This window comes from Neocloeon triangulifer, unplaced genomic scaffold (genome assembly GCF_031216515.1).
Source record: "Neocloeon triangulifer isolate White Clay Creek 2 clone unplaced genomic scaffold, ASM3121651v1 ptg000013l, whole genome shotgun sequence".
NCBI classification, from domain to species: Eukaryota; Metazoa; Arthropoda; class Insecta; order Ephemeroptera; family Baetidae; genus Neocloeon; species Neocloeon triangulifer.
Window position 1 is genome coordinate 6,718,147 of NW_026775555.1, and position 23,103 is coordinate 6,741,249.

At 38.7% G+C, this 23,103-nt stretch overlaps 3 protein-coding genes across 5 annotated transcripts in view; 2 read left to right on the forward strand and 1 right to left on the reverse strand.

The window, feature by feature from the left end:
• The window catches only part of LOC132198588 (chondroitin sulfate proteoglycan 4-like), a 36,248-nt gene extending 20,569 nt beyond the window's left edge, over positions 1 to 15,679 (forward strand). For both annotated transcript variants that reach the window (XM_059622701.1, XM_059622700.1), the window contains exons 5-16: positions 1,714 to 2,110; positions 3,654 to 4,307; positions 4,953 to 5,262; positions 5,740 to 5,987; positions 6,519 to 6,826; positions 7,586 to 8,283; positions 8,903 to 9,429; positions 9,677 to 10,213; positions 10,481 to 10,679; positions 10,971 to 11,126; positions 11,306 to 11,727; positions 12,268 to 15,679. In XM_059622701.1, the coding sequence (XP_059478684.1) occupies positions 1,714 to 2,110; positions 3,654 to 4,307; positions 4,953 to 5,262; positions 5,740 to 5,987; positions 6,519 to 6,826; positions 7,586 to 8,283; positions 8,903 to 9,429; positions 9,677 to 10,213; positions 10,481 to 10,679; positions 10,971 to 11,126; positions 11,306 to 11,727; positions 12,268 to 14,391 (6,580 nt within the window). In that variant the 3' untranslated portion in view covers positions 14,392 to 15,679. The remainder of the gene's footprint in view (positions 1 to 1,713; positions 2,111 to 3,653; positions 4,308 to 4,952; positions 5,263 to 5,739; positions 5,988 to 6,518; positions 6,827 to 7,585; positions 8,284 to 8,902; positions 9,430 to 9,676; positions 10,214 to 10,480; positions 10,680 to 10,970; positions 11,127 to 11,305; positions 11,728 to 12,267) is intronic.
• Positions 15,680 to 16,359: 680 nt separating this feature from the next.
• On the reverse strand, positions 16,360 to 19,573 carry LOC132198903 (calcium and integrin-binding family member 2). 2 transcript variants are annotated; one of them, XM_059623194.1, is made up of 6 exons: positions 19,437 to 19,573; positions 18,301 to 18,335; positions 18,110 to 18,227; positions 17,897 to 18,044; positions 16,599 to 16,821; positions 16,379 to 16,484 (listed from the first exon to the last, which is right to left on the reverse strand). In XM_059623194.1, exons 1-5 carry the CDS (start codon positions 19,485 to 19,487, stop codon positions 16,604 to 16,606), a joined length of 570 nt encoding a protein of 189 aa, XP_059479177.1. In that variant the 5' UTR covers positions 19,488 to 19,573; the 3' UTR covers positions 16,379 to 16,484; positions 16,599 to 16,603. The 2 variants fall into 2 exon arrangements, with proteins under 2 accessions (XP_059479176.1, XP_059479177.1); XM_059623193.1 differs by having other exon boundaries at positions 16,360 to 16,821.
• A 967-nt stretch (positions 19,574 to 20,540) lies between these two features.
• LOC132199104 (zinc finger and BTB domain-containing protein 8A-like) lies at positions 20,541 to 23,086 on the forward strand. The gene is made up of 9 exons (XM_059623579.1): positions 20,541 to 20,777; positions 20,833 to 20,925; positions 21,015 to 21,155; positions 21,214 to 21,387; positions 21,443 to 21,811; positions 22,001 to 22,118; positions 22,337 to 22,559; positions 22,616 to 22,696; positions 22,749 to 23,086. The coding sequence occupies exons 2-9, from the start codon at positions 20,854 to 20,856 to the stop codon at positions 22,807 to 22,809; spliced, it is 1,239 nt and encodes a 412-aa protein (XP_059479562.1). The 5' UTR covers positions 20,541 to 20,777; positions 20,833 to 20,853; the 3' UTR covers positions 22,810 to 23,086.
• The last annotated feature ends 17 nt before the right edge of the window (positions 23,087 to 23,103 follow it).

Here is a 23,103-nt window from a genome sequence, read left to right on the forward strand (position 1 = left end):
AATTCGAATTTTATTGCAAAAACGTTTTGTTCTCAGGCAAAAAAACTTCAGTTTTCATTTAAACACTTTCAGACAGAGCATATTACGATAGTTTTTTGGTTCTTCTGCATAGAGTTTAATTTGAAACTTGATGCAGATACTTTGAAGCACTTTGAAGAAAATTTTGGAAAAAAAATCAGTAAAAATATTTGGAAGTGAGGAAAACGCTCTATTAGTTTTGGTCACGGCCTGCAAGCCCTATTTCCAGAGCAAGAAAAATTAAAAAAGCAGGTAAATTAAAAAATTAAATTGGAAAAAAAAACGGTTTTTCGTACCAACCTTTTTTCAGAAATTTAATTTTTTCAAAGTGAATTTTAAATTTTGCTGACTTTTTTTTGTATTGTTCATGATATGGAGTCGCAGACCATGCCCAAAACTGGTAGAGCTGTTTTGTTTTCGAATAATATACAATTTTTTTTCTCAACAAGGTCAATTTCTTCACTAAAATATTAAAATGCTATTAAATATTACGTTTGAAACAAAATTAACATTAAGATTTCCTTCTCATGCGGATACAAAAATTTATTTAAAAATTTATTAGAGACCATAAAAATAATAATGACTGTGAAGTTTTTAATTGTCACTTTCAAGGATTATTATTTAAAAATAAACAGCTGAAAGTAAAGTTCTTGATCAAAGTGATTAGGCTGATTGAATTAGTCTAATTACTAATATTACTTTTGTTTATTTGTCCACATCGTTTTAATTCTATTGTTGAAAACAATTCATTTGAAAAATAAATTTTAGGACAAAACGGCACCAAGACTAAAACATTTGAGATCAAAAAGACCCCATCCGTCGCAGTGAGCCTCGGTCGACTGTTTTCGTTCTTATTATTTATCACAAATTTTGCCACAGGACAAATTTCCAGCCCTTTTTCTTTGTTCCAACACACAACATTTCTTGAAGAAATCCAATCAAATTTTCTGATAGGCTATTATATGGAAATGTAGCTACTTCAATTTTATCCTTTCCAATTTATATTTTTGGCCGTTTTTCTTTTTAGGACAAATAAAGCCGACCCCTCTGTCGGCTTTTGTGAACTGAAAATATGCAACATTCTGTATTAAATTTGAGTTAATTTCAACGTCCGGCGGCTCTCTCGTGATGATGTGAAATTCCAAATGCAAAAAGTAATCAAATGATGATCGTGACGAGTGTGTTTGAAACATGCATCTGCCATGTCGGGATCGAGTTGCGGAGCAAAAAGAGCAGAGGCTGAGTGCAGAGAGAATTTCCAATTGGAGCGAGAGCGAGTGAGGGAGAAACACGGTTGCTGGATTCGCATTTCGCCGTTTTTCCGATTCTTTTATCTTCGGCCCGGTGATGACACACACCAAACGCCATTATCCGATGTAGCGAGCTATTCGATTCATATAGGAAACCGATCAAATAAAGCGGCAAAATCATTTTGCTCGGATGCGTTCGCCTGCTGAAAAACACATATCGAGCTGTGGAGTAGCCATGGAACGACTTCATAAAATATTACAGTCCATCTAATCTACTGTGTAAATTTCCCAAATTGACTTTTTGTCTGAGCGCAATGGTCGCGCCTTTTAATTGAATGCACGTTTTGTTTTATTTCGCGCTGACACGGTGCTTTTCTGCTTCTGACGCTCGATTGTTCCGACTCAATGGATTCATTAGGGCCGTTATTTTATATATATATTGCAGGTGGCAGTTTGATTTAAAGACCGGCTCGAAGCGGGGCATCCTGCTGTACAACACGGGCCTCACCTCGCGCTCCGACTACATGGGCGTCGAGCTCGAGGGCGGAAAACTGCGTCTGCTGCTGGACAAAGGCGACGGTCCGGCCGAGCTGCGCAGCGACTCGGTCGTCTCGGACGGCCGCTGGCACCGCGTCGTCGTCCACTTCAACCCCACCTACCTGGAAATCAGCGTCGACGGCAAGACGGCCTCCATGCGGCTCAGCCTCAGCGGCAAACAATACCTCGACCTCGGGGACTACGTTTTCCTCGGAGGCATCGAAATCAACAAAAGGGCCCGCGCCACTGCTCAGAGCTTCCGCGCCGCCGAGGATAGTCTCAAGGGCTGCATGAGGAATATAGAGGTAATTAATTAATCACTCTCTTAAGTCAATTAAATTTCCGTAGTCTCGGTTTTGATTATAAACTATACTTTGTTATACTTAAAAGGCCGCCACTGCACCGGCTAATTAATATCCTATAAACTTTAAAAAATTAAAATCTATAAAGATCCTGATGTTTTTTTTTTTATAAATTTTATATATATTTTTATTTTTATTACAAAAAATAATCAGAATCTTATAAATTTAAATAAAATAATAATCAAACGTGTAGATTTTTACCAACTTCATTGGAGTCATGTTAATCTTTTGATGAAAATAATAGCAAATTTTTTATTATTGTTGTTTACTTGCCCACATTGTTACAATATATTGTTTACATTCAATTGTTGAAATTTATTTATTTAAAAAAAGGAATTGTTGCACAAAACGGCACCACCACCAGAAAGAATTTTGCTTAAACTTCCAAGATCAAAAAGACCTCATCCACCGAGTTGAGCCTCGGTTTGCTAACAATAAGTTTTTTTACTTATCACCATACTTCTCAGCAGCCTTAAAAACATAATTTAAAGGAAAAATATTATTTAAGAAAATTATCAGCAGCAATTTTAATATTCTAGCTCTCCCAATCCATTCAATTTTTGTGTGAATTCTTCCAGATTCTTTTTGTAAAATTTCACACATTCACCGTCTTAGCTAGAGAAAGCTAGCGGAATTTGATAAAAAAAGTAAAAACATGTCAGCAAGACTCAACAGGCTTCAATTCCTTCCAGTGTCTTTTACCTGCCATAAATTCATAAAAAAGCAGTTTTATAAAAGAATGCTTGCTTCATATCCAAGATCTTTCAACTTTGTTATGTCTGAGGAAAATAAATAAGAGAATTGGATTCAGAGTGGATTTTATAAAACGGAAAACAAAGCTTTTATCCTCATTAAATTTTTGTTTATTTTGATAAACAAACTTCGTCAGCTTACCTGTTAACATGAATTTTTCATTGAGGATAAACCTGATTTTCCATCGCAAACAATGATTTTTTTTTACTTTTTATAATGCAAACAAGTATCAATATTTTTTTTCAGAAATTTAATGTAAGCAAAGCAGTTGTAACAGTGTGGAATAAATAAATAGTAATACTTTTTTTTTAAATTGGTCCATGACGTGTTGCACAGAGTTTTTTTACTCTCCTCTTGCCAGTTAGGAAGAGAAGTTTCGTAGTTTAACTTTTGTCAAAATCAGACGTCTAAATCATTCTGATTTGCCGCGGCTACGTGCCAAAGAGAGCGCAAATAATCCTCCTGGCGGGAGCACTCAATAGTATAAAATTAGATTTCTTTAGCACGTTCTCCGAAAAAAAATCAGGATGATTTATGCGTCTGGTTTCGACAGCAGTTTAAGAACGATATTTATACAACTAGGATCGACGGGCATATTTTTAATAAAAATTAACAAAGCCTCCATAGCAACAATAAAAATGTCTGAACAATTGATTTTTTGCTGATCGATTTTATTCCCGACGGGTTTCGGGTTTCTGCTTCGGTGCTTTCAGAGGCGAATTGTGTGTTTCAGATTGATGGCAAAAAGACGGGAATCCCAGAGGCCAAAGTGACACTCGGCATCCTGCCTGACTGCGTGTGGGACTTCCCGTGTGCCAAAGAGGAGCCGTGCGTCGGGGGCGCGCGTTGTTATCAGCACGGGGTCGACTCGTTCCGGTGCGAGTGCGAACAAGCCCTGTGCGTGAAACCGGACTACGTGTCTGGATACAAAATCTTCAGCAAAGGCTCGCTTCCCGTTGACCTGGAAATCGTGTCGCTCAACACGCTGAGCGTCAACGAGGGCGAGCACGCGCTTCTCACCCCTGCCAATCTCGACGTGGTGCTCGATTACCCCAAGTTCGGGGTGCGCGACTCGGGCGTCATTTTCCGGGTCGTGGTCGAACCCAAGCACGGCAGCGTGCAGGTCGAGCAGGCGCGGCCCCGCGGCGAGACGCAGGTCTTCACCCTTTTGGACTTGAGCAAGGACAAGGTGCGCTACGTGCACGACGGCAACGAGAACCACCTCGACCTCATCGAACTCGAGCTCGAGTTGAACCCTGGCGCAGGGTTCACTTTGCCGGGCTACCTTCAGGGCAGACACAGATTTGTCCTGCCCGTGAATGTCACCGCCGTCGACGACCGACCTTTGCTCGCCATTCCTTCGGGAAAAGTCCTCAAACTTGCTCAGGTAATTGAACTTTTATTTATTTTGCAGAAATGAAATTTAAATTTTGTTTATAATGAACTTAAAATTTCTTTTTATCAAAACTACTATCTTTAAAAATTGGGATTTCAGTGGTGAAAAATTATCTTTTAATTAATTACAGTTTTAAACGCAACATGGATTTTTAAATCAAATTATTTCTGGTATTTGGGAGTTTGTTTTTAGTTGATTGTTTATCAGCATGTAACAGTTATGTCAAATATTGAAATATTTTGATACCATCTGAAAATGAAAAGTAATTAAAATTAAAAATAATCTTTAAAAATACAAATTTTATATTTTTAGACGTTATAGTAAAAAGGTTTGTATTTATGCCACATAGAGTCTATTTAATTTTTATCTTCTTTTGTTCATTCATGCTAATTTGTACGAACATTAAAAAATAATTTTTCCAGCCACAATTTGGAACCCATGAGAGATAATATTGCTCTGAAATACATATAAAAAAGGACAAAGTCAATTGAAAAAAAAAAAATAATAACTCTGTGTTGAGTGGGTTGCCTTTTCAGTAAATACAGAAAGTTTCCTCCTTTCGCGAATTAATTTTCTTTTTTCATATTTTGTATTTAAACGCGCTGACAAGGAAAATTGTCATTGCTTTTCTTCCAGGAAACAAAAAAGGTGATTCCGTCGGATTTCCTGCAAACTGTGGACCCCGACACGCCGAGTTCGGAACTGGTTTACACGATCGTCAATATAAACAGCCAGTCGCATATTGAACTGAGGCGCAATCCAGGCCAAGGGATAGTCAATTTTTCGCAAAAAGACGTGGATGAAGGCAACGTTTTATTCGTGCACACCGGCGACGCTGGCTCGAGTCGAGTCGCACTCCAAGTCTCGGATGGCATTTTAACCAGTCCCGTCGCAGTGCTCAGCGTCGTCGCCTTTGCCCTTCAACTACGACTAGTCAACAACACTGGTAGGCACACAATTTAAGTTTAGCAAAATATTCTCATCTCAATTTAAACTTTCAAATTAATTGTTCAAGTTTGGGTTAGACACTGGTCAATCAGATGAAATTTTGCCTAATTTCAGCAGAAAATGAAATTAAAAAAAATATATAGTAGGTCTTTAAAATTTGACTGTTGAAAATATTTGTAATACTTTTTTCTGGGACCAATAGTGCTGTGGCAAATCTAGATGACAAGAAAATAAAACATTTTCAACTTTAAACTCGGGTCCCTTTGAATTAATTTTCAATTTTTGACCCATATCAAGGGGAGAGGGAGGCAGAATTGCAAGTCAACCATTTACCTAATGACCTGGTTCAAAGGTCGTTTGTGTAGACGTGAATGAAATTTTTAAATAAAAGCCTCTTTCGCTTTCAAGTTTTATTTTTAACCCCTCTGCGTATATCAAAGGGTTGGAGTTGAAAAGGCAGAATTTTGTGCCGCAGGTCTGGTGATGACGCACAACTCATCGACGCTGATCATGCCGAAAAACCTGGCCTTTGTGACGAACGCCGACGACCCCGAGTCAATAGAGATCAAATTCGAGATTGTGTCGGCCCCGCAGTTCGGGGTGTTGAAGCGGCTGCGGAACAGCGAGTGGCAGCCGGTGCAGCACTTTACCAGCCTGCAGTTAGCACGGGAGCAAATCAGATATCAGCACACTTCGGCCAACCCCACACACGACGAATTTAAGGTTAGCAGCACTATTTACACTCCATTAGGCACACGTCTTTCCGTGTGCACCAAACATTTTCGCCTCTAAATCATATCGGCGCATGATAAATGGTTGTGTTTTATCGACATTTGTGTAAAGAGCCACCTTTACATGGTCTGTGGCTACGAAACATGCAATACAGCGCCGACGAAAAAATGTTCAAAAATGATTTACTATAACAAAAAGTCGCTCAATCATTTTTTTTTATCTGGGAAAAAAGAGGATTTAAAAAAAAACAATTTTTGATAAAGTAGGTAAAGAGATATGGATTTAAAAAAAGAAATGGAAAAGAATGCAGGCTCAAATCGCTCAAATCTTAGCCTCCATTCCCATCAACCTGGAAAGCTGATTAATAATTATTAAAATTTTAATTATTCTATTAATTATTGAACCCAAAATTTGGGATTATTAAATTATTTTTTAATTATTATATCAGAATTAATTTTTTTTAATAGTTTAACGAACAATTTATAAAAATTATTAATTAAAAAACAACAATTTTTGTTTTAGTTTCAAGCGTCGGCGGGAAACTCAAAAAGCTCAACTACTTACGACTTCCGAATCATTTTCGTCGAGCTGCGTCTCGACTCTGTTCATGTCGAGGAGATCACTCTGGATGGCGTGCAAGAGGGCACCATCAGGTCGACTCATTTGCTCTATGACACTGTGCCTAAGGCCTCACGCAGCGAGGACATCGTTTATCATGTTGCGCACACCGCGAGATTCGGCCACCTCATCCTTAGCGAAAATAACTCGGAGAGTTATGTGCAGGATAGAGGCACTTTTACCCAACATGACATCAATAGCGGCAAGCTTAGGTGAGGTGATAAATGATTGCGCGCCGTAATTACTTCATTTATTTTATGGTTTTGTAACCTTCAGTCTGAATGTTACCTTCAATCGATTCAACTTACAAACCTGCACGTTGAACAAAAACTTAATATTTATTTTTAGTATATTTTTCAGTTATTTTTTTTTATTATATTTTTTCAGCAAATTAAGCGTATTTAAATGTTTATTACCTTGATAATTTATCCTCAATAAAAGATAAAAATTGTTTGAAGAAGTTGGCACTCAAAGAGATGATCATAGAAGTTCGAAAACAGGCGTTGTCCTCATTGAAAAAAATTGTTTTATTAAAACCAAAACGGCTCTATTTCATGAGCAAGAAGAAATACAAAATATTAGCAATTTTAAAAACCACTGACCTAAACTGGTAGAGCCGTTTTTTTTTTAATCTAAAACAAATTTTTTCATCGAGGAAAAAGCCTGTTTTCTTGGTTTAAAATTATTTCTTTTCAATTATTTTAGATCAGTTTTTTAATTAAATTAAATTTAAAAATTAAAATGTGGAACTAACTAAAATTCCCAATTGAAACAATTTTTAACCAAAGTTTATTCAATTCTTCAGAAATTTTCAAATTTAGTTTTCCATTGGTTCTTAAATTAATATTACATTATTCGCGACTTTGGACGACTAATATACAAAATAGTTAATATAGACAAAAATTTGCAAACGAATTTCACAAAATATCTGATCTTATTTTATAAAGTGTTTTATTTCTTTAATTTTCAAGATACGCACTGAAGCGCCGAGCCTATTCTCGCATTCACGACGAGTTCACCTTTCGCGTTTCCTCCAAGTCTGTAAACAACGGCGAGCCTGGAACCGATTTGATCACCTTTTCGTTGGTGCACATTCCGGGGCCGACGTCTGACCCGCTCAGAGTGACCCTCGAACCTGTTGAGGTCTCCGAGGGCGGGCAAGTGGTCGTTTCCCTGAGTCATTTGAACCTCGCCATGGCGCGCATTTCCATGATGTCGTACAACTTGACGCGAGGCCCTCGCCACGGCCGCATCGACGTGCTGAAAAATGCAAGTTCGATGGTCGCGCGCCACAACGCGACGTTCTTCGATTCGCGTGAAATCGCCGCCGAGAGGGTCATTTACATCCACGACGACTCGGAGACGCGCAAAGACTCGATTCATTTTTTAGCGTTCGCGCCCGACTTCCAGTACCTGGGGACGTTGCATTTCAACGTCGTCTTGAAGAATGACAATAAGCCTGTGCGCACGATTGACCGCGTCTTTCGCGTGGTCAAAGGAGGGGAGCGCATTCTCACGGGCAACGATCTGCGATACGAGGATCTGGACATCGACACAAAACCAGAGGATATTTTTTATCAAAGGAGGGGCATTCCGAACGGAGGTCTCTACTCTGCTGCCGAGCCGAAAACTCCCGTTTTCCAATTCACACAGGCCGATTTAGATGCAGGTTGGTCATTTTTCAAGTATATTTTTTTATGTGTACAAAAAAAATGTCTCTTTTGCAATTTATTTAATCCAGAAAAATAGTACATCACTAACAATAAATGGAATTGAACAACTCATTGAAACTCGTAAATGGATGATTATCAAGAGAGAGGCAGCCAAAAATGTGTGATAAAAAATTGTTTGTATTCAAAATTCAAATTCAGTGTCATCAGCAATAATTGGCTCGAATGATTTTGATGAAAATTTGTCCATGAATAAATTATTAAAGGTCATTTCCATTGCTAATTCATGGATAGCTTTGCATACTCTCGATACTGGGATTTAAAAAAATTACATTGCTTTTTGTGAAAATATTTTCTTAAATAATATTTTTCCCAATATCTGTTATCAAATCAACTTTAAATTAACACTTAAAAAGCCCAAAAAGTCGTAAAATTATGGAAAAAAAATAAAAATTCAAATAACTATACATAATTTTTAAGATCGCTTAAATTTGCATAATTATTCGTTGATGTATGCAACTTGCTGCACAAGCGTGTCGTGCAGGTTGTATTTTCCTTAACATTAATAAACTTGCATTGTTGCCTGTTTTTACAGTTGTAATTTTGTTTGGTTTTTAGGCCGCATTCTTTTCCGGCACGACGGTGGAGAGGAGTTGGGCAAAGTGACTTTACATATCAACGACGGTGACTCGGACACAATTGGCGAGCTGGAGTTCCGAGCCTCAGCGCCTTACATCGAAATCGCAAACAACAGCGGACTTATCGTGCAAAAAGCGGTGGCCGCTCCTCTCAACCCCGCCAATCTGAGCATAGAAACGAACGTGAACGCCAAAGCCGAGGAAATCAGATACACCGTGCAGGAGCCTCCAAGCCACGGCCGTCTCGAGTTGGACGGCGAAGAGTCTAAAACATTCACGCAACTCAACGTCGAGCAGGGAAATGTGGTGTACAAGCACGACGGCGGGAAAGCGCTGAAAGACCATTTCAGATTCAGAGTCGACGCCAAGGAACAAGCCTTCGCCGAGGGGCGCTTTGAATTTAAAATATTCCCGGCAGTCTATTGGGAACCGCTTTCATTCACTGTGAACAAGACTCTGCACGTCGAGGAGTCCACCAGCGTACCCCTGGGACCTTCTGTTTTAAAGGTAAAATAATTTTTCTTATCTCTCCGTCAGCGGTAAAAATGAAGAGAGAAAAATATGTAAAAAAAAATCTTTTTTAGTTCCAATTAATAAAAAAAGATTTAATTTGTTCGCATTGAAACAGTTAAACATTATACAATAATAGTAATTATAAACAATTTTTGATAATACATTTTTTTGTCTTAGGAAAAAATATTTTTTAACCTATTTTTTTTTCACTTTAGGTAAATTACTATTATTTCTGTTTAAGGTTGAGCACTCACTAATTCCACCATCCGACGTGACTTTTATCGTGCAAGAGGAGCCGAAATTCGGCTACCTGGAAATCGAGTCTGTGGCGTCCTCGACGCAGTCCAGCTTGTCCACCGAGGAATCTGTTCCCTCCTCCACGCAAGTCGCCAACGTCGAGGTTAATATTTTTGATCAGGCGTTGATCGACTCGGGAAGGCTCCACTACGTTCAAGCCTCATCAAATGCAACAAAGGACCACATCGTCGTCGACGTCACTAATGGAATTTGGTCGGTGCAAGGCTTGTGGTTGAAAATTGTGGTTGTGCCGAAGCATATCTACGTGCAGGGTAGCGAGTTGAGTGTCGTCGAAGGAGGAGCCGTGGCGCTGACAAAGACCCACATCACCGTTTTGACTGACTATTATATCACCAAAATTAACGAGTTTAAAGTTACAAAATTGCCCAAGGCTGGACAGTTGCTGTTGATGAAGGAGGAAGGGAAGGCGTCCAGCATCAAAAAGTTCAGCATGAAGCAACTTGAAACAGGACATGTTCAGGTGAGCATTTTTTTTTTAAATTTTTGACAAAAGATAAAAATATTTACATTTGAAAAAGAAAAATTACTTTTATAGTTTTTGGCATTTTTCTGCGGCCCTCCTTCATGAGAAAATAATTTAAACAAAATGATTTATCATAAAAAAAAATCAAAACTCTTTAACTGTTGCTCTAATATAGAAAATGTTGAATATTTTAATTAGATTTATCTTGTTTCATTAATTCAAGAATTTATTTTATTGATATTATATTCTTTTCTGTTGAATTAGTATCAACACAATGGTTCTGAGAAATTGGAGGACCAGTTCACGATTGTCGCTCGCGTGGCTGGGACTGATAAGGATTCGTTGCCGGCCGTAATTAGGGTAACAGTGCAACCCTTGGACGACGAGAAACCCAAGCTCGTCAATAACACCGGTTTGAAACTGTACGAAGGCGCCGTGATTGCCATCAAACACGAGCAATTAGGTATTTCAATTTGCTCTGCCGGCCCAAGAGTCATTTAAAAAAAAGAGAGAAAAGTGCACCCATTTGCATAAGACGATTTTCGCTCTCGATAAACTCGGAGCTGTATTTATTCCACGACTTCATTTTCATAAATTACCCCTCCAGTGGAGTGCAGTTTGCACCATCTTATATAAGTGGGGAATAAGAAGAAGTGCTTTGCGCAAATCTAATTATGCAAATGAGGATAATACACACGCGGCGGAGGCTGGCTTAATTGAAAATTGATATTTGCATAACTACTGTCTGCTGCAGGTGCCGTGGACGTCGACTCTCCCGTCGAGAATATCACATTTGTGGTTTCAGCACCACGAGGCGGATTTCTCTCCTTACGCCATGCACCCCGGAACCCCATTGAGCGGTTTTCGCAAGCACAACTTCTGGCTAAGCACGTTCTCTTTGTTCACACTGGTGAGCCCATTATCCGTATTGTCTTTTTGCCCAAATCCTCTCCCATCAGCGCCGCTGCTCTGCATTATTAACACAATCGGCCCAAAACTTTTCCCCCTCGGGAGATACGGCGCATTTAAATTTAATTAAAATGTATAAAATCTGAACCGAATCAAATGCTCATTTTTCCCTTGGTGCAGGTGGACTGGAGAACGTCGGATTTCACGTTTCGCTGACCGATGGCGTGAATGCCGACCCTGGCCAGCATTTGGTAAACGTCACCGTCAAGAAGCTGCAACTCAAGTTGGTGCGAAACGCGCGGCTGCACGTTTTCCCGATGCTGCGCCAGGGCATCGGAGCCAAGCACCTCTTGACGCTGTCGTCGGACCCGAATCCTCCTCAACGCCACATCACTTACACAATCAAAAGCGCGCCGACCTTGGGAAGGATTGTTCTGGAGACGGCAAAGGGCAGAGTGTTACGCGTCATGTCTTTCTCGCAACGAGACGTCAACGAGAGCCGGGTCTGGTACGAGCACACAAAGGCCTTCACCGAGCTGGCTGCCAACGACTCGTTTCTGTTTGATGTGACAACAGACTTTGCCGACCATCTCACTGCGCAAGTGAGTTAAATTTTGGCATTAAACACTTATTAGCAATTTAAATTAATACAACAGTCAATATTTTTTTTAATTTTGCTCAAGCTTCTGCTTTTTTTTAGTCCTCTGTAAAATCTTTCTTTTTCCTAGTATTCAAAAGTGAAGTAATTGTGTGCAGAATTATAACTCAAAAGCTTTTCTCAGTTGAATTGGCAAAATGATAAAAACAGTTTTTCAAAGCTTCCCTTGGTTGAAAGGAAAAAGAATAAAGGGAATAAACGTTTTTACCTTCCACTTATGGTTGAAAAGGAAGTCAGGCCTCAAAGCAAATATGAATGAAAGAAAAAGTAAATAAAATTTTGTCAAGCATAAAATACAATTCATATTATTTAATATTAAAATAAAAAATTCAACAAAGGTAAGGAGCAAAAAAAAAAATCATTTTTCGTCAAAAGGAAAAATTCCCTCTAATAATAAAATAACCTGCAGATAAAATAAATGTTAATTAAAAATTAAAAAATAGTTTTAAAATAATTCTAAAAATTTTCCTGAATTTTTTTTCAGTTATTCAACATTGACATCTCCGTGTCATCCATGACCTCTGACGGTTTGGAGAGATTCCTGAAGCTGGAGCCGATCGTCGTGGACGAGGGTGGTGCCGCGTCAATCAAAGTGAACATGTCTGGCGTCGCGCATTTCCTGAAATCGCACAGCGGCGCGTGGACCAACGCTCCGGCCGTGATGATGCTGATGACTGGCGCGCCTGCCAATGGTGAGGTGCTGCTCCAGGGCGGCCACCTCGCCGAAGTGGGCACCACTTTCTCCCAAAAGCAGCTCGACACCAACCACGTCATCTACCAGCACGACCACTCGGACACCGAATCGGACGAAATCCTCTTTTCGCTCGTGCTGCAAACTGCAGATAAAGAGCAGGAGCCGATTCTGCTGTACAACGGCACCATCCCGGTCACCATCCGCCCTATCAACGACCAACCCTTCTCTCTGCGCACCAACTCGCCCAACATGACCGTCGTCCAAGGCCAGCGAAAGCAACTGACCACCGATGACCTCTTCACCGTCGATCCAGACACCCCCGCCAAGGAAATCACCTATGACATCATCAACGAGCCGAAACAGGGTCAGCTGCTCATGATCTACAAGGAGGACCGCAACGGCACCATCTTCGAGCACTCGCAAAAGGCGGGCAAATTCTCTCAGGACGACATCAACCATGGCCACATCTTCTACGAGCACTCGGGCCCGTTGCAGCCGACCAGCTTCTACTTCCGAGTCTCCGACGGCCACTTCAACCCTATCTACACCGTTTTCAACATCCACGTGCTTCCGCTGAACCTGTCTGTCAAGTCATCGCAGGCCATCGCCGTTCCGCAGGGCTCGAGCGTGTCCTTCATCACTTCGGACAGCATCGACGCGCAGACCGACGGCAGCAGGGCGCTCGTGCGGTACAACGTGACCTCGGCGCCCCGGCACGGCAAATTGTACCTGCGGGATGTGGCGACGTCGACCTTTGGTCAGTCTGACGTTGACCAGCGCCAACTCATGTACATGCAGACCGACATGACTACCTCGAGCGACACCTTTGTGATATCGGCCTGGTTCCCCGGCACCGACGTGCATTCGGCCCCTGGCCAGGTCAACGTGACCGTCGAGCCGTTGCTCGTGCGCTCAAGAAACGTCAACGCCGTTGTTGGCGCCAAAAACCGGCTGGGCCTGGACGTGATGGACGCCAGCTCGCTCGCCGTCCTCACCAACAGCAACCCGGTCTACGAAATAGCCAAGAAGCCCAAACTGGGCCGCATCAAGAAGATCATCCGCGTGCTGGGCCACAACGGCCAGGGCTCGGAACGCGAAAAGGATGTGATTCGGTTCACCCACGAGGAAATCAAAAGCGGCGTCATTTACTACGTGGCCAAGAAGGGCGTCGACCAGACCGAGGACTCGGTCACTCTAATCCTGGCCGCCTCCATTTTCCAACCGGCCGTCGTCGAGTTGAAGATCAATTTGAGACACGAGAAAATCGACCATTCGAGCTCAAACATCCACTCGTCGGTGAGTCCGCCTCGCAGGGGCGGCACCAGTCTGAACAACAACAGGGACCTGGAGAACGTCGTCAGTCCAAACATCAACCCGGACTACGTGCTCTTCTTCTGGTTGATCATCGGCATTGTTGCTCTGGCCGTCCTGATCGTGGTCACGGTTCAGTGCAGGAACCGTCGCCGACGGTGCACCGACAAAACTTCAACCGCGGCCAAGGGCAAGGAATACGCCTTCGGCAGCGCCAACGGCGCCTCCGAACTGATCGACACGGCGCCCACCCTGCCGAGGCCGCCGGAAAACATGCTGCCGCTGTCGCCGCGGCCGAACCGGAGCAACAGGTTCATCAACGGCTCCATCCACTACAGCGACAGCAGCGACAGTTGGCGCGCCGTGTCGCCGATCCCGGTGCCGATTCCCCAATGCAAGGTGATCCCGCTGGACGGCACCACCCTCATCACCGAGCCGAACCTGCCGACGTCCGATTCCGAGGCCGACATCAACGTCCGGTACCCGTACGGAGCGGCCGACGAGCCCAAAACAGAAGACTGGAGTAGTTTCGACACTCACGTAGAACTGCCAAATCCCAAGAGTAGCAACCTGATGCTACGCAGGAACCAGTATTGGGTGTAAGGAAATTAAAGTTAGTACGGCGGACGGCGCGGCGAAATTGTTTCAATACTCACGGGCTGATTGAAATTCGTGAGGTAGGATTGGAAAAATTTGAAGAGGTCAATACAAAAATTTGCTCAAAACCCCCTCATGCAAGTAGCCTAAATTATTCTGACGGCACAAAAATTCAAAACCAAATTGTGCCAGAAACAAAGCACCAATTTACGCCACTTTGAATAGAATTAATTGCAAGGTCGTCAAAAGCTAGTGAGCTGAATCGATTTCCGGGATTCGTAATAATCAATATTTAATGCGGAAAGTTTTTCCAGGTGCCATTTTTCCCTGATCCAAAGTTATGAAAGTTTTATGTTATTGTTGGTACAAATTATACAAACTCACTGGAAGAAAATTGACACCTGTGTAATTGTTAGGTAGAAATTTACAAATCGCATTAATTATTTCAAATTTTCAACTGTCTGGAAATCGATTCAGGAGAGATTTGGAATTTTCTTTTTCTTTTACTTTTTATGAAGATTGATTAATTTTCCTTTCAATCCAGTTCTAACTTATGAATTTCAATTTCGCCCTCAAACAAACGGAAGTTTTTGTCAAAATAAGTGTTGGGTCGCTTCGGACGATATTTGACCTCTGAGCCATCGAGTGACACGCCGCGCGGCCACTTCGAACCACTCCTTTGAATGTGATTTATGCTATTTTTGTATGAGAACTACTACTGTGGTGTGCCAGCCAGCAGCGCGTAAAAATATAATATATGTATAAGCGAATCTTGATCGATTTTCTACGTTCGTAGCTTTGTGAGAAATACAGTGTAGAGAGCAGCAGTTTGCGCTGAATAAGCAGGAAAGAAAGAAGAGAGAGACGGACACGATGACACGTATATAGCATTTCGTTTTTTGAATATATTAAAAAAAGAATACATTATATGCTTTTTGCTCAAGTTTTTGACAGTTATTAATAATAAATTTATCAAGTCTGCTGCATGTTTTTTACGATAATGATAAAAATATAACTTTCTTGTTGTAAGTTTGTAAGAAGTTTTCAGATATTTTCAAAATGTGAATTGTTAAGTGAATCAAAAACGGAAAACTATTACAAAAAAGTATGTATTACAAAAAAAACATGTATAGTACGTTGAAGCTCAGTCATTTTGGCTCTCTTGTCAAACTCAAAAGAAAAAAAAGTTGGCGCTTTTAATGGCGTAAAATGTACGTTTCTCGTTTAGATGAATGAATTAAAAAAAAAAGAAAACGTGTAAACCGATTAAAGTGCAGAATAAATTTTTCATGAAACCTAATTTTTTCATTTTTCTTTTTACTCTCAATAACATCTTTCTTGCTCCAATAATAGCTCACATTTTTTTTTTCAAAAATCTAGCACTATAATTATTTCTTTGTGACTTGCAAAGTTAATTATAAATAGTCTTTTTTTTTTCAAAATACGAATATGTCTTTTTAAACTCCAATTTCTCTTCCTTTTTTATCGTGAAATGTATATTTAGTAAGTATAGTTTTTTTCAAATTCTATAGAAGAAATAGTTATATTTTTTTAATTTAATACTTTTTTTATCGAATTTAAAAGTTATATCTTATTTATAATGGCATTTTCCAATAACTAACAAAATATTTTTATAAAAGTTTCTTTTACTAGACAATTTAATATGTATTCAAGGTTTTTCTTTTACAGTTCCAAATATTACAGATTTAAAAAATTCAATTTGTCTGAAAATTTTTATAGTAAAAGTCATTCTTTTCTTTTTCTGTTTAAATTTTAAAGAAAAATCTTTTTTTTTTATCACAAACATAATTTTTCATATTTTGAATCTGAAGCAGAATTAACTTCAAGTGGACTCAAAAAGACTTCAACACTAGTCTTTATTTATTTTATACACTTTTTTCAAATTAATCTCTGCGGAGGAGCGAAATTTGATAGCTATCCAGAGACGAATTTGTTCGCTGATTTGGAATCTTTCCAGATCGACGGAAAAAATACAGCAGCGTACATATGGATCGACTTTTATTAGCGACAATAAAACACACAGCAATGATATCTTTCTGTCTCTTTTCCGGTGCTTTGAATTCCAAATTTTCCTTCCTCTTATACATTCGAAATGAGAGACGAGAGTGACACGATGATGGGATTATACATTTATTTATGGGGAGAAAAAATTACATTAGTGTGGCATTTGATAATTACGTCGAGATGAGCACCTGATTTATATGCGAATATGAAATGTGGTGAGAAAGTCGGGCGCACGCAGAATAACGTGCTCGAACTCGATGAACGACAACTTTCCGTCGCCGTCAATATCCGACTCCTCGACTACTTTGGCGCACGCCTGGCCCGTTTCCTCGGCGTTCAGCTCGTTACTCGTCAGAAGTGTGAGCGCCTGCTGCAGGTCAGCGGGGCCAATGTGCTCGTCGCCGTCGAAATCTGCGGAGATCATCCGAAAGGGGAAAATGATTAGACCCTCAAAAGCTCACAGCTCCGATTCGGGGTAATTTGTTACACTCGAAGATCTGCTCCCGAAATGAATGGACCCGGGAAAAGCGCAGGCCAACTCCACAGGGAATTATCTTTATTTGGGTGATTTTTTATACATTTTTTGGCCGAATCAAATGTTTGACTTTGCATTTTACTTAATCATTTCAACAAAAACCAGAAATGCATGGTGTCATAAATTTGAAGCTGTATTAATTGAAAATAATTAAAATTTAATATCATAATTTTTTTCCTTCTTGTGAGAGATATTCTGTGTAGAATTCCTTTTACAGAATTAAAAAAAAGGAATACATTTGTATTAGGAATTTTTTCACAATCAAGGATTATGATTCATGGGGTAATAATCAGCTTACCCTTGAAGGATTTGTTTATTTTTCTTTTAATCGCTTTTATGTTTCATGTGTGAATTGGTGCTGCAGGAAAACACAACTTTGAATTCTACGAATTCTATTCGTTGTAAAAGCTGTTTTTATTTTTTTATGTGAATGAAAACGATTCCTTCAACAAAGAACTAACCCATTTTTTTTTTCAAAAAGAAATAAATAAATTATTCGAGGAAAATAATAAAAATGTGAAAAGGAAATTTTTATTTATTTGTGAACCTTTAACTGCTTTTAAACATTTTAACCATTTTTCTCAAACAAAAACCGCGAAAAACAAACTTTTAATAATTAAGTTTCCTTTTTAGAAACATTTTACTTCAATTTTGATCTTTTGGTAAATTTTTCTCAAGTCTTTGAATGTACAAAGGCAATATAATTATTTGAGTTTTCAGCACAGCCGGTTGAAAAATCTATTTTAAACTCAACAACTTTCTACGATCAAAGCAAATAAATTTTATTCTTCTCTCTGTTTAAAAAAAATCCGACTTTTTGAGATAAATTGGTGAAAGAAATGCTTTTTCATGAGATTTCTTTTGAGCTGCTGCTTTTTTGGTTATTTCATTCACATTCTACCCAGAATCAAGAGATGCGAAATATATATGTATGATTAATTTTAAACTTGCCGTAAATTTTGAAGGCGTAAAACACTTTGATGTCGCGCGGCGCCTGCTCGCTGAGCACCGAAAGCAACTCGAGGAAATCTTCAAAGGTCATATTGCCGGTGCCGTCGCTGGAAAATACGGAGAATATGCGTTTCCTAAACGGATTTTCCTGTTCGCGAGAGCGGCAATAAAAATTCCATTTCAGCGAAAATTAAAAAATAATAAAAATCTTACTCTGAATTCCGGCAGCGTTTCCAACATGTGCAGGGGCACCTTGATCGAGCGCGGCTCCTCGCCAGTCATGCATTTCGGCACCGAGCTGGGACTCAGTTCGCGGAAGCGCTTGTGAACCCTGTGGGGAAATCAATCTGGTTTATTACGTTTTCCACCGCGCTGCAAGTATAATTAATTGCCGTGCACGACACCTTAGGATCTCTTTTCTCGTGAAGTAGGTGCAGTCCTGCAAAAAGAAATTGGAATATAATAAAAACAAAAACTTTTTTTATAATTTGGGGTATGGAAAAATTAAATATAAATAGGATGGAGAGAGTTTCATTATTTCTTGTAGAGTTTCATTTTGAAATAAAAAACTGAAATTGTCCTGAAAATACAATTTTGTATAAGTTTGGAGCTTTATACTTTTAATTTTTCTGAATAAATATGGAGCTCTTTGATTTTTTTTTAAGGAGGACCGCAATTAATTGAAACAACTAGCAAATTTTTTCTTCATATTATTGCACAAATAAACGGGCTAGGAAAAACGCCAAATTCTATGCAATTTTTTCTGGTTTTAAAATGCCTTCAGTTCTAATCTGGATAAAATTTAAAACCTAGTACTAGATTTTTTTTTACCTTTATTACTTTTGAACATCTAAATTTTGAAATTTGCGAGCCAAAAATATAATTGTATATTTAAGCAAAAAGTAAAATAAGGGGAAAACAAGAATTTTGAATCAAACTTTCAACTTCCAAATTTATTTGTAGACATTTAACATACTTGAAACCGGGTTCCTCGTTGCAAGAGAAAAAAATGAAGAGAATTAAAGGACAACTTTACTGACTCCTAAAGGTGACCTAGGGTTTTGTCGTGTCCAAACACCAAACTAAAACTTAAAATAGGAGGAATTTATAAAAATAAAATAGGGAGAATTGAATTATATTAAAAAAAATTAATAAAGCCGCCAAGTCAGTCAATAGCTTCATACTCTGTGACTTCGCCAAAAATTTCCAGGGTCGATTTTTCATATTTTTTCTCTTATAACTTGCAGCCCAGTTTCAATTCGGCATGAAATACATATCTCGATTGTTAACTTTCAATTTAATTTGGAAAACATGTTAATTAATAAAATGTTAAAATTTTAATTTATAAAAAAAACTCAGGTGTTAGCTTAGCTGTTTAAACTTTTCAACTTTTATTTTGAATTAAATTTCTATGCAAAACAAATCAACTTCACGGTTTCGTTATAAAAAGTAGGCTTGAATGATAAAAATAATTCAGCAGTTAAAATTAAATCAATTAAATCCATTGAGCATAAATGCGGTCGTTGTGTTTTATAAGTACCTGGTAGTCGTCAATTTGCTCCTCGGTGAAAGTAACAACCTTGTTGCCCATGTTGATGGAGTGCTTTTGCTATCTGGTCAGCGCAGGGCGCGCGTGGTGGCGAAAGAAACAAGACGGACTGATTGCACGCGCTCGTGTTAAACGAAGTGTAATGCGGGTCAACATACCCAATACATGAGAGACTATCCACACCCCGCGCTAATAAGGGTGTGGTGCTGAAATATCACGCAAACCGCGAGCACGCACGCAGCGCTATCATTTTGAGAAATAATTATTCTCTGGCAAAAACGATCCGCGCTCGGCACGCGTGGCATTTAATGTGGGCAGTGGGCGCCCCCAAACAATGCTTGTTTTCCTGACACTTGTTGTTAATTTTATTCATAAAGTGTGTGGTGATGAATTTCATTAAGACCAACCTAAAATGAAGACCAGATAAAGACGTAGAAAGGTCGGCATTTTAAGAAAGGACATTAATATAAAATTTGCATGAAATGAAATCTCTAGATCCATTTTCTTATTTTGATTGATATTGTCCATAATATCGCATAATATAAACAAAGGATAACATTTAAAACACATTTTAATTAAGTAAAATTAAAATTTTGTTTACACAAATTTTCCAAAAATATTTTTAACAATAACAATGATTTTGTAAAAATTTTCAAATGATCAGAACAGTAAAATTAACTTATTTTATGTGTAGTATTTTTGAAAAAGATGAAATTAAAAATAAAATTTTGACATTTAAATTAAAATATTCCGCCAAGCTTTGATCAAGTCTATTAAAATTCATGTAAATTAATTTCAACAAAAATAATAGCACGAAAAAAATTGCACGCACCTTATTGATGCTGTTTTTTTTTTTTTACAGCTTGGTTTTTTGGATTGTACCAGATTGAACTCTAAAATTAAATTTGGAACACGATTTTTGCAATTTCTTCAAATTTTAAGATAGGATGTCAAACATTTTAGACAAAATAGTTTTCAATAGTTTGTGAGCTCAATTTAATCGTTTCGGCTCAATTTATAATATTATTTAAACATCTCCCGCGAACAACATAAAAAATATGGCGGATGATCGACCCTCCCCTCTCCTCCCCCTTATCGACGCCCTCTAAAACCTCTAATAAACAACAAAAGTTTGTTATGATCAGTTTCTGAGACGAAATTTTTAATTAATCTGCTAATCCCGGCGATTCTGTGTCAATTGAAGATCCTGAAATATTTTTAATTTCATATCTGTATGTTTATTTAAAGTCATTCATATTTTCTACAAAGAGAGGAATTTTCCAAGGGTTTTCGAATTTTCTTGGCCAAACCGACTGTATTGAAATTTTGGAGGTAAATAAACGATTTTAAAAATGTTTAATCTTGGATTTACATAGATGAAGTTTAGATATTCCAGCCCACCAAAAAAATGGAGAAGCAAATAATGAAGGGAGCATCTACGAGCAGCACATCTTATTCTTTCTCTTGGTCCAATCTGAAGGTGAAATAAAGCTGTTAATTGTTAATAACCATCTCATTTTATTCTGCTTTTAATTTTACATGAAATGACGAAAATAATATAAATTCCAGAGCCACATTGTGGAAGAGGTTGGTGAGTTGCTGAGAGAAGAAAAGTTTGTTGATGTGACCATTCTCTGCGAACACCACTCGTTTCGAGCTCACAAAGTAATCCTCAGCCTTGCAAGCCCACTTTTCGCCAGTCTTCTTAAAGTAATTATTCAAATTTTAGTCTTGCAAATAAAGATTTATGGTATAATCTTCATTTTAGAACAATCTAAGTGCGGAGCCATGCATCTCGTTGTCCGACGTTCCTTTGGCCCATTTGACCTGGATTCTGCAATATGTGTACTCAGGTCAGGCTTCCATTCCCGAAGAGCATTTCGACGGCTTCATGGCCACTGCCACTCTTCTGCAAATAACCTCCCTGTGCAACCACAAAGCAGTAAAATTTAATAAAAATAATACACAAATTTTTATTGACTGACAAAAATTTTCAGGAACCTGCAACGGAACTAAAAGCTGCCCTGCCTCTGAAGCGACCTGCTCAGTCGGAAGGGGTCAGTCGACCGAGAAATATACGCTTCAGCAAAAGATCGGGAAGGAAGAGGGGAAAAAGAACGCCACCACCTGGGAATATTCCAATCATCATAAGCACCGAGTCCGTCGAAGGAGGATTGGGTGACTTTGGCTCAAGTTTCACCGAAACCTCGGAAAGCATAGAAAACCCACCTCAGGTTTTTATCAAGACGCAGGCAGTGCTGCAAGAGGTGGGCAAAGATGGATACTGTGACCTGAACCAGGAAGTCATTACGATTCAGACCGGAAATGTCGATGAAATGTCTATCGATGAAGTCGTTGAAGTTGTGGTGAGAACTTGATTTATCAATTTATTTTTAATAATAACATGTTATTTAAATTGAAAAAATCTATATATAATATTTTAAATGAACATTAAATATTTCACATTGTTAATATTTTCCCAGCTGCAAAATTAAGCCATTTTATTTAGCCCATATTAAAACTTCTTTTGCTTCACAATATTATTTAAATTTCAGACTTCTGACGTACCTCCCATCTCTGAGAATTTTGATGCAGACAAGGAATCAATTGGAGAAGTTACTATTACAGAAACACAGGAAAATCCGATGAGACTCCTTTACACGCCAGTAAGAGGTTGGACATTAGATATTTAATTGAATTATATATTTAATTTGGAAATGAAGAGATCGTTCTTTTTTCTCATTGCTGAAAATGTTTTTTTTTTTTCAAAAACAAATGGCTCCGCCAGTTTTGGTCACAGTCTGCGACCCCATTTCAGGAGTAAACGCGCTGCTTGCTGACTTATACAAGAATCTTAATTCTCTAGATTTAATTTCATTGCATTCTTGCAGCATGCATGAAACCTCATCACTCGTTGGCGCCAAAAGCCTGCAGCATGTGCGGCAAAGTGTACTCCAATCAATCCAATTTGCGACAGCACATAAGGTTGGTGCACTCGTCAAACACAATGGTTAATTGTCCTTTATGCGGGAAAGACTTCAAGTCCGAGTTGTACATGCGGCGGCACCTCATTTGCGCTCATAACGTCACTCCAGCAAAAAAGGAGCCCACAACGTAAATAATGTTATGAAAAACGTTTGGAAATTACTAAAATGTTAGTTCAATTTTAGGAAGGAATCAAGAAGACTGATGGAGTTGAAAGCAAGTCCTTTGAAAGTTGTGGAAAATGACTTTGACCTGCAGCAGCAAGTGTTAGTATTCTAGTGCATAATCATAAAAAATTTTAACATTTTAAATTTTTAGGCCATCCGAAATGGACACTGCAGTTGAAAATCTTGAGCAAAGTTCCGAACAATCAAGCTAGCATCGAATTGAAGAGATTAAGGTGGAGCACCAGACTTAACAAAGTGGAAAGACACTAGCTCATGTGTGTTGTGCGTATTTTAAAATGTTTGAAATGTCTGATGTCACATTTAATGAGTTGAATTACTGTAAATAATATATATATTTATTTAAAGAACTGAATGATAATATCATTTTTTGACTATTTGTTGAAATAACATATTTGATTTTTTATGTAGCAAAACTTCTGAAAAGCACAGGCTTAAAATACAATAAAAACGAGAGTTTTGCTGAATATTAATCACATGACGTCTTT

Bases quoted from the DNA above. Each gene is read 5' to 3' on its own strand.
- LOC132198903 (XM_059623193.1), bottom strand. From the start codon at position 19,487: ATGGGCAACAAGGTTGTTACTTTCACCGAGGAGCAAATTGACGACTAC. The intron at 18,336-19,436 runs GTACTTATAAAA...TTCTTTTTGCAG, and splicing joins AGCAAATTGACGACTACCAG to GACTGCACCTACTTCACGAG. The intron at 16,822-17,896 runs GCAAGTTTAAAA...TGATCTCCGCAG, and splicing joins TTACGCCTTCAAAATTTACG to ATTTCGACGGCGACGAGCAC.
- LOC132199104 (XM_059623579.1), top strand. From the start codon at position 20,854: ATGGAGAAGCAAATAATGAAGGGAGCATCTACGAGCAGCACATCTTAT. The intron at 21,388-21,442 runs GTAAAATTTAAT...AAAAATTTTCAG, and splicing joins CCCTGTGCAACCACAAAGCA to GAACCTGCAACGGAACTAAA. The intron at 22,119-22,336 runs GTTGGACATTAG...GCATTCTTGCAG, and splicing joins CCTTTACACGCCAGTAAGAG to CATGCATGAAACCTCATCAC.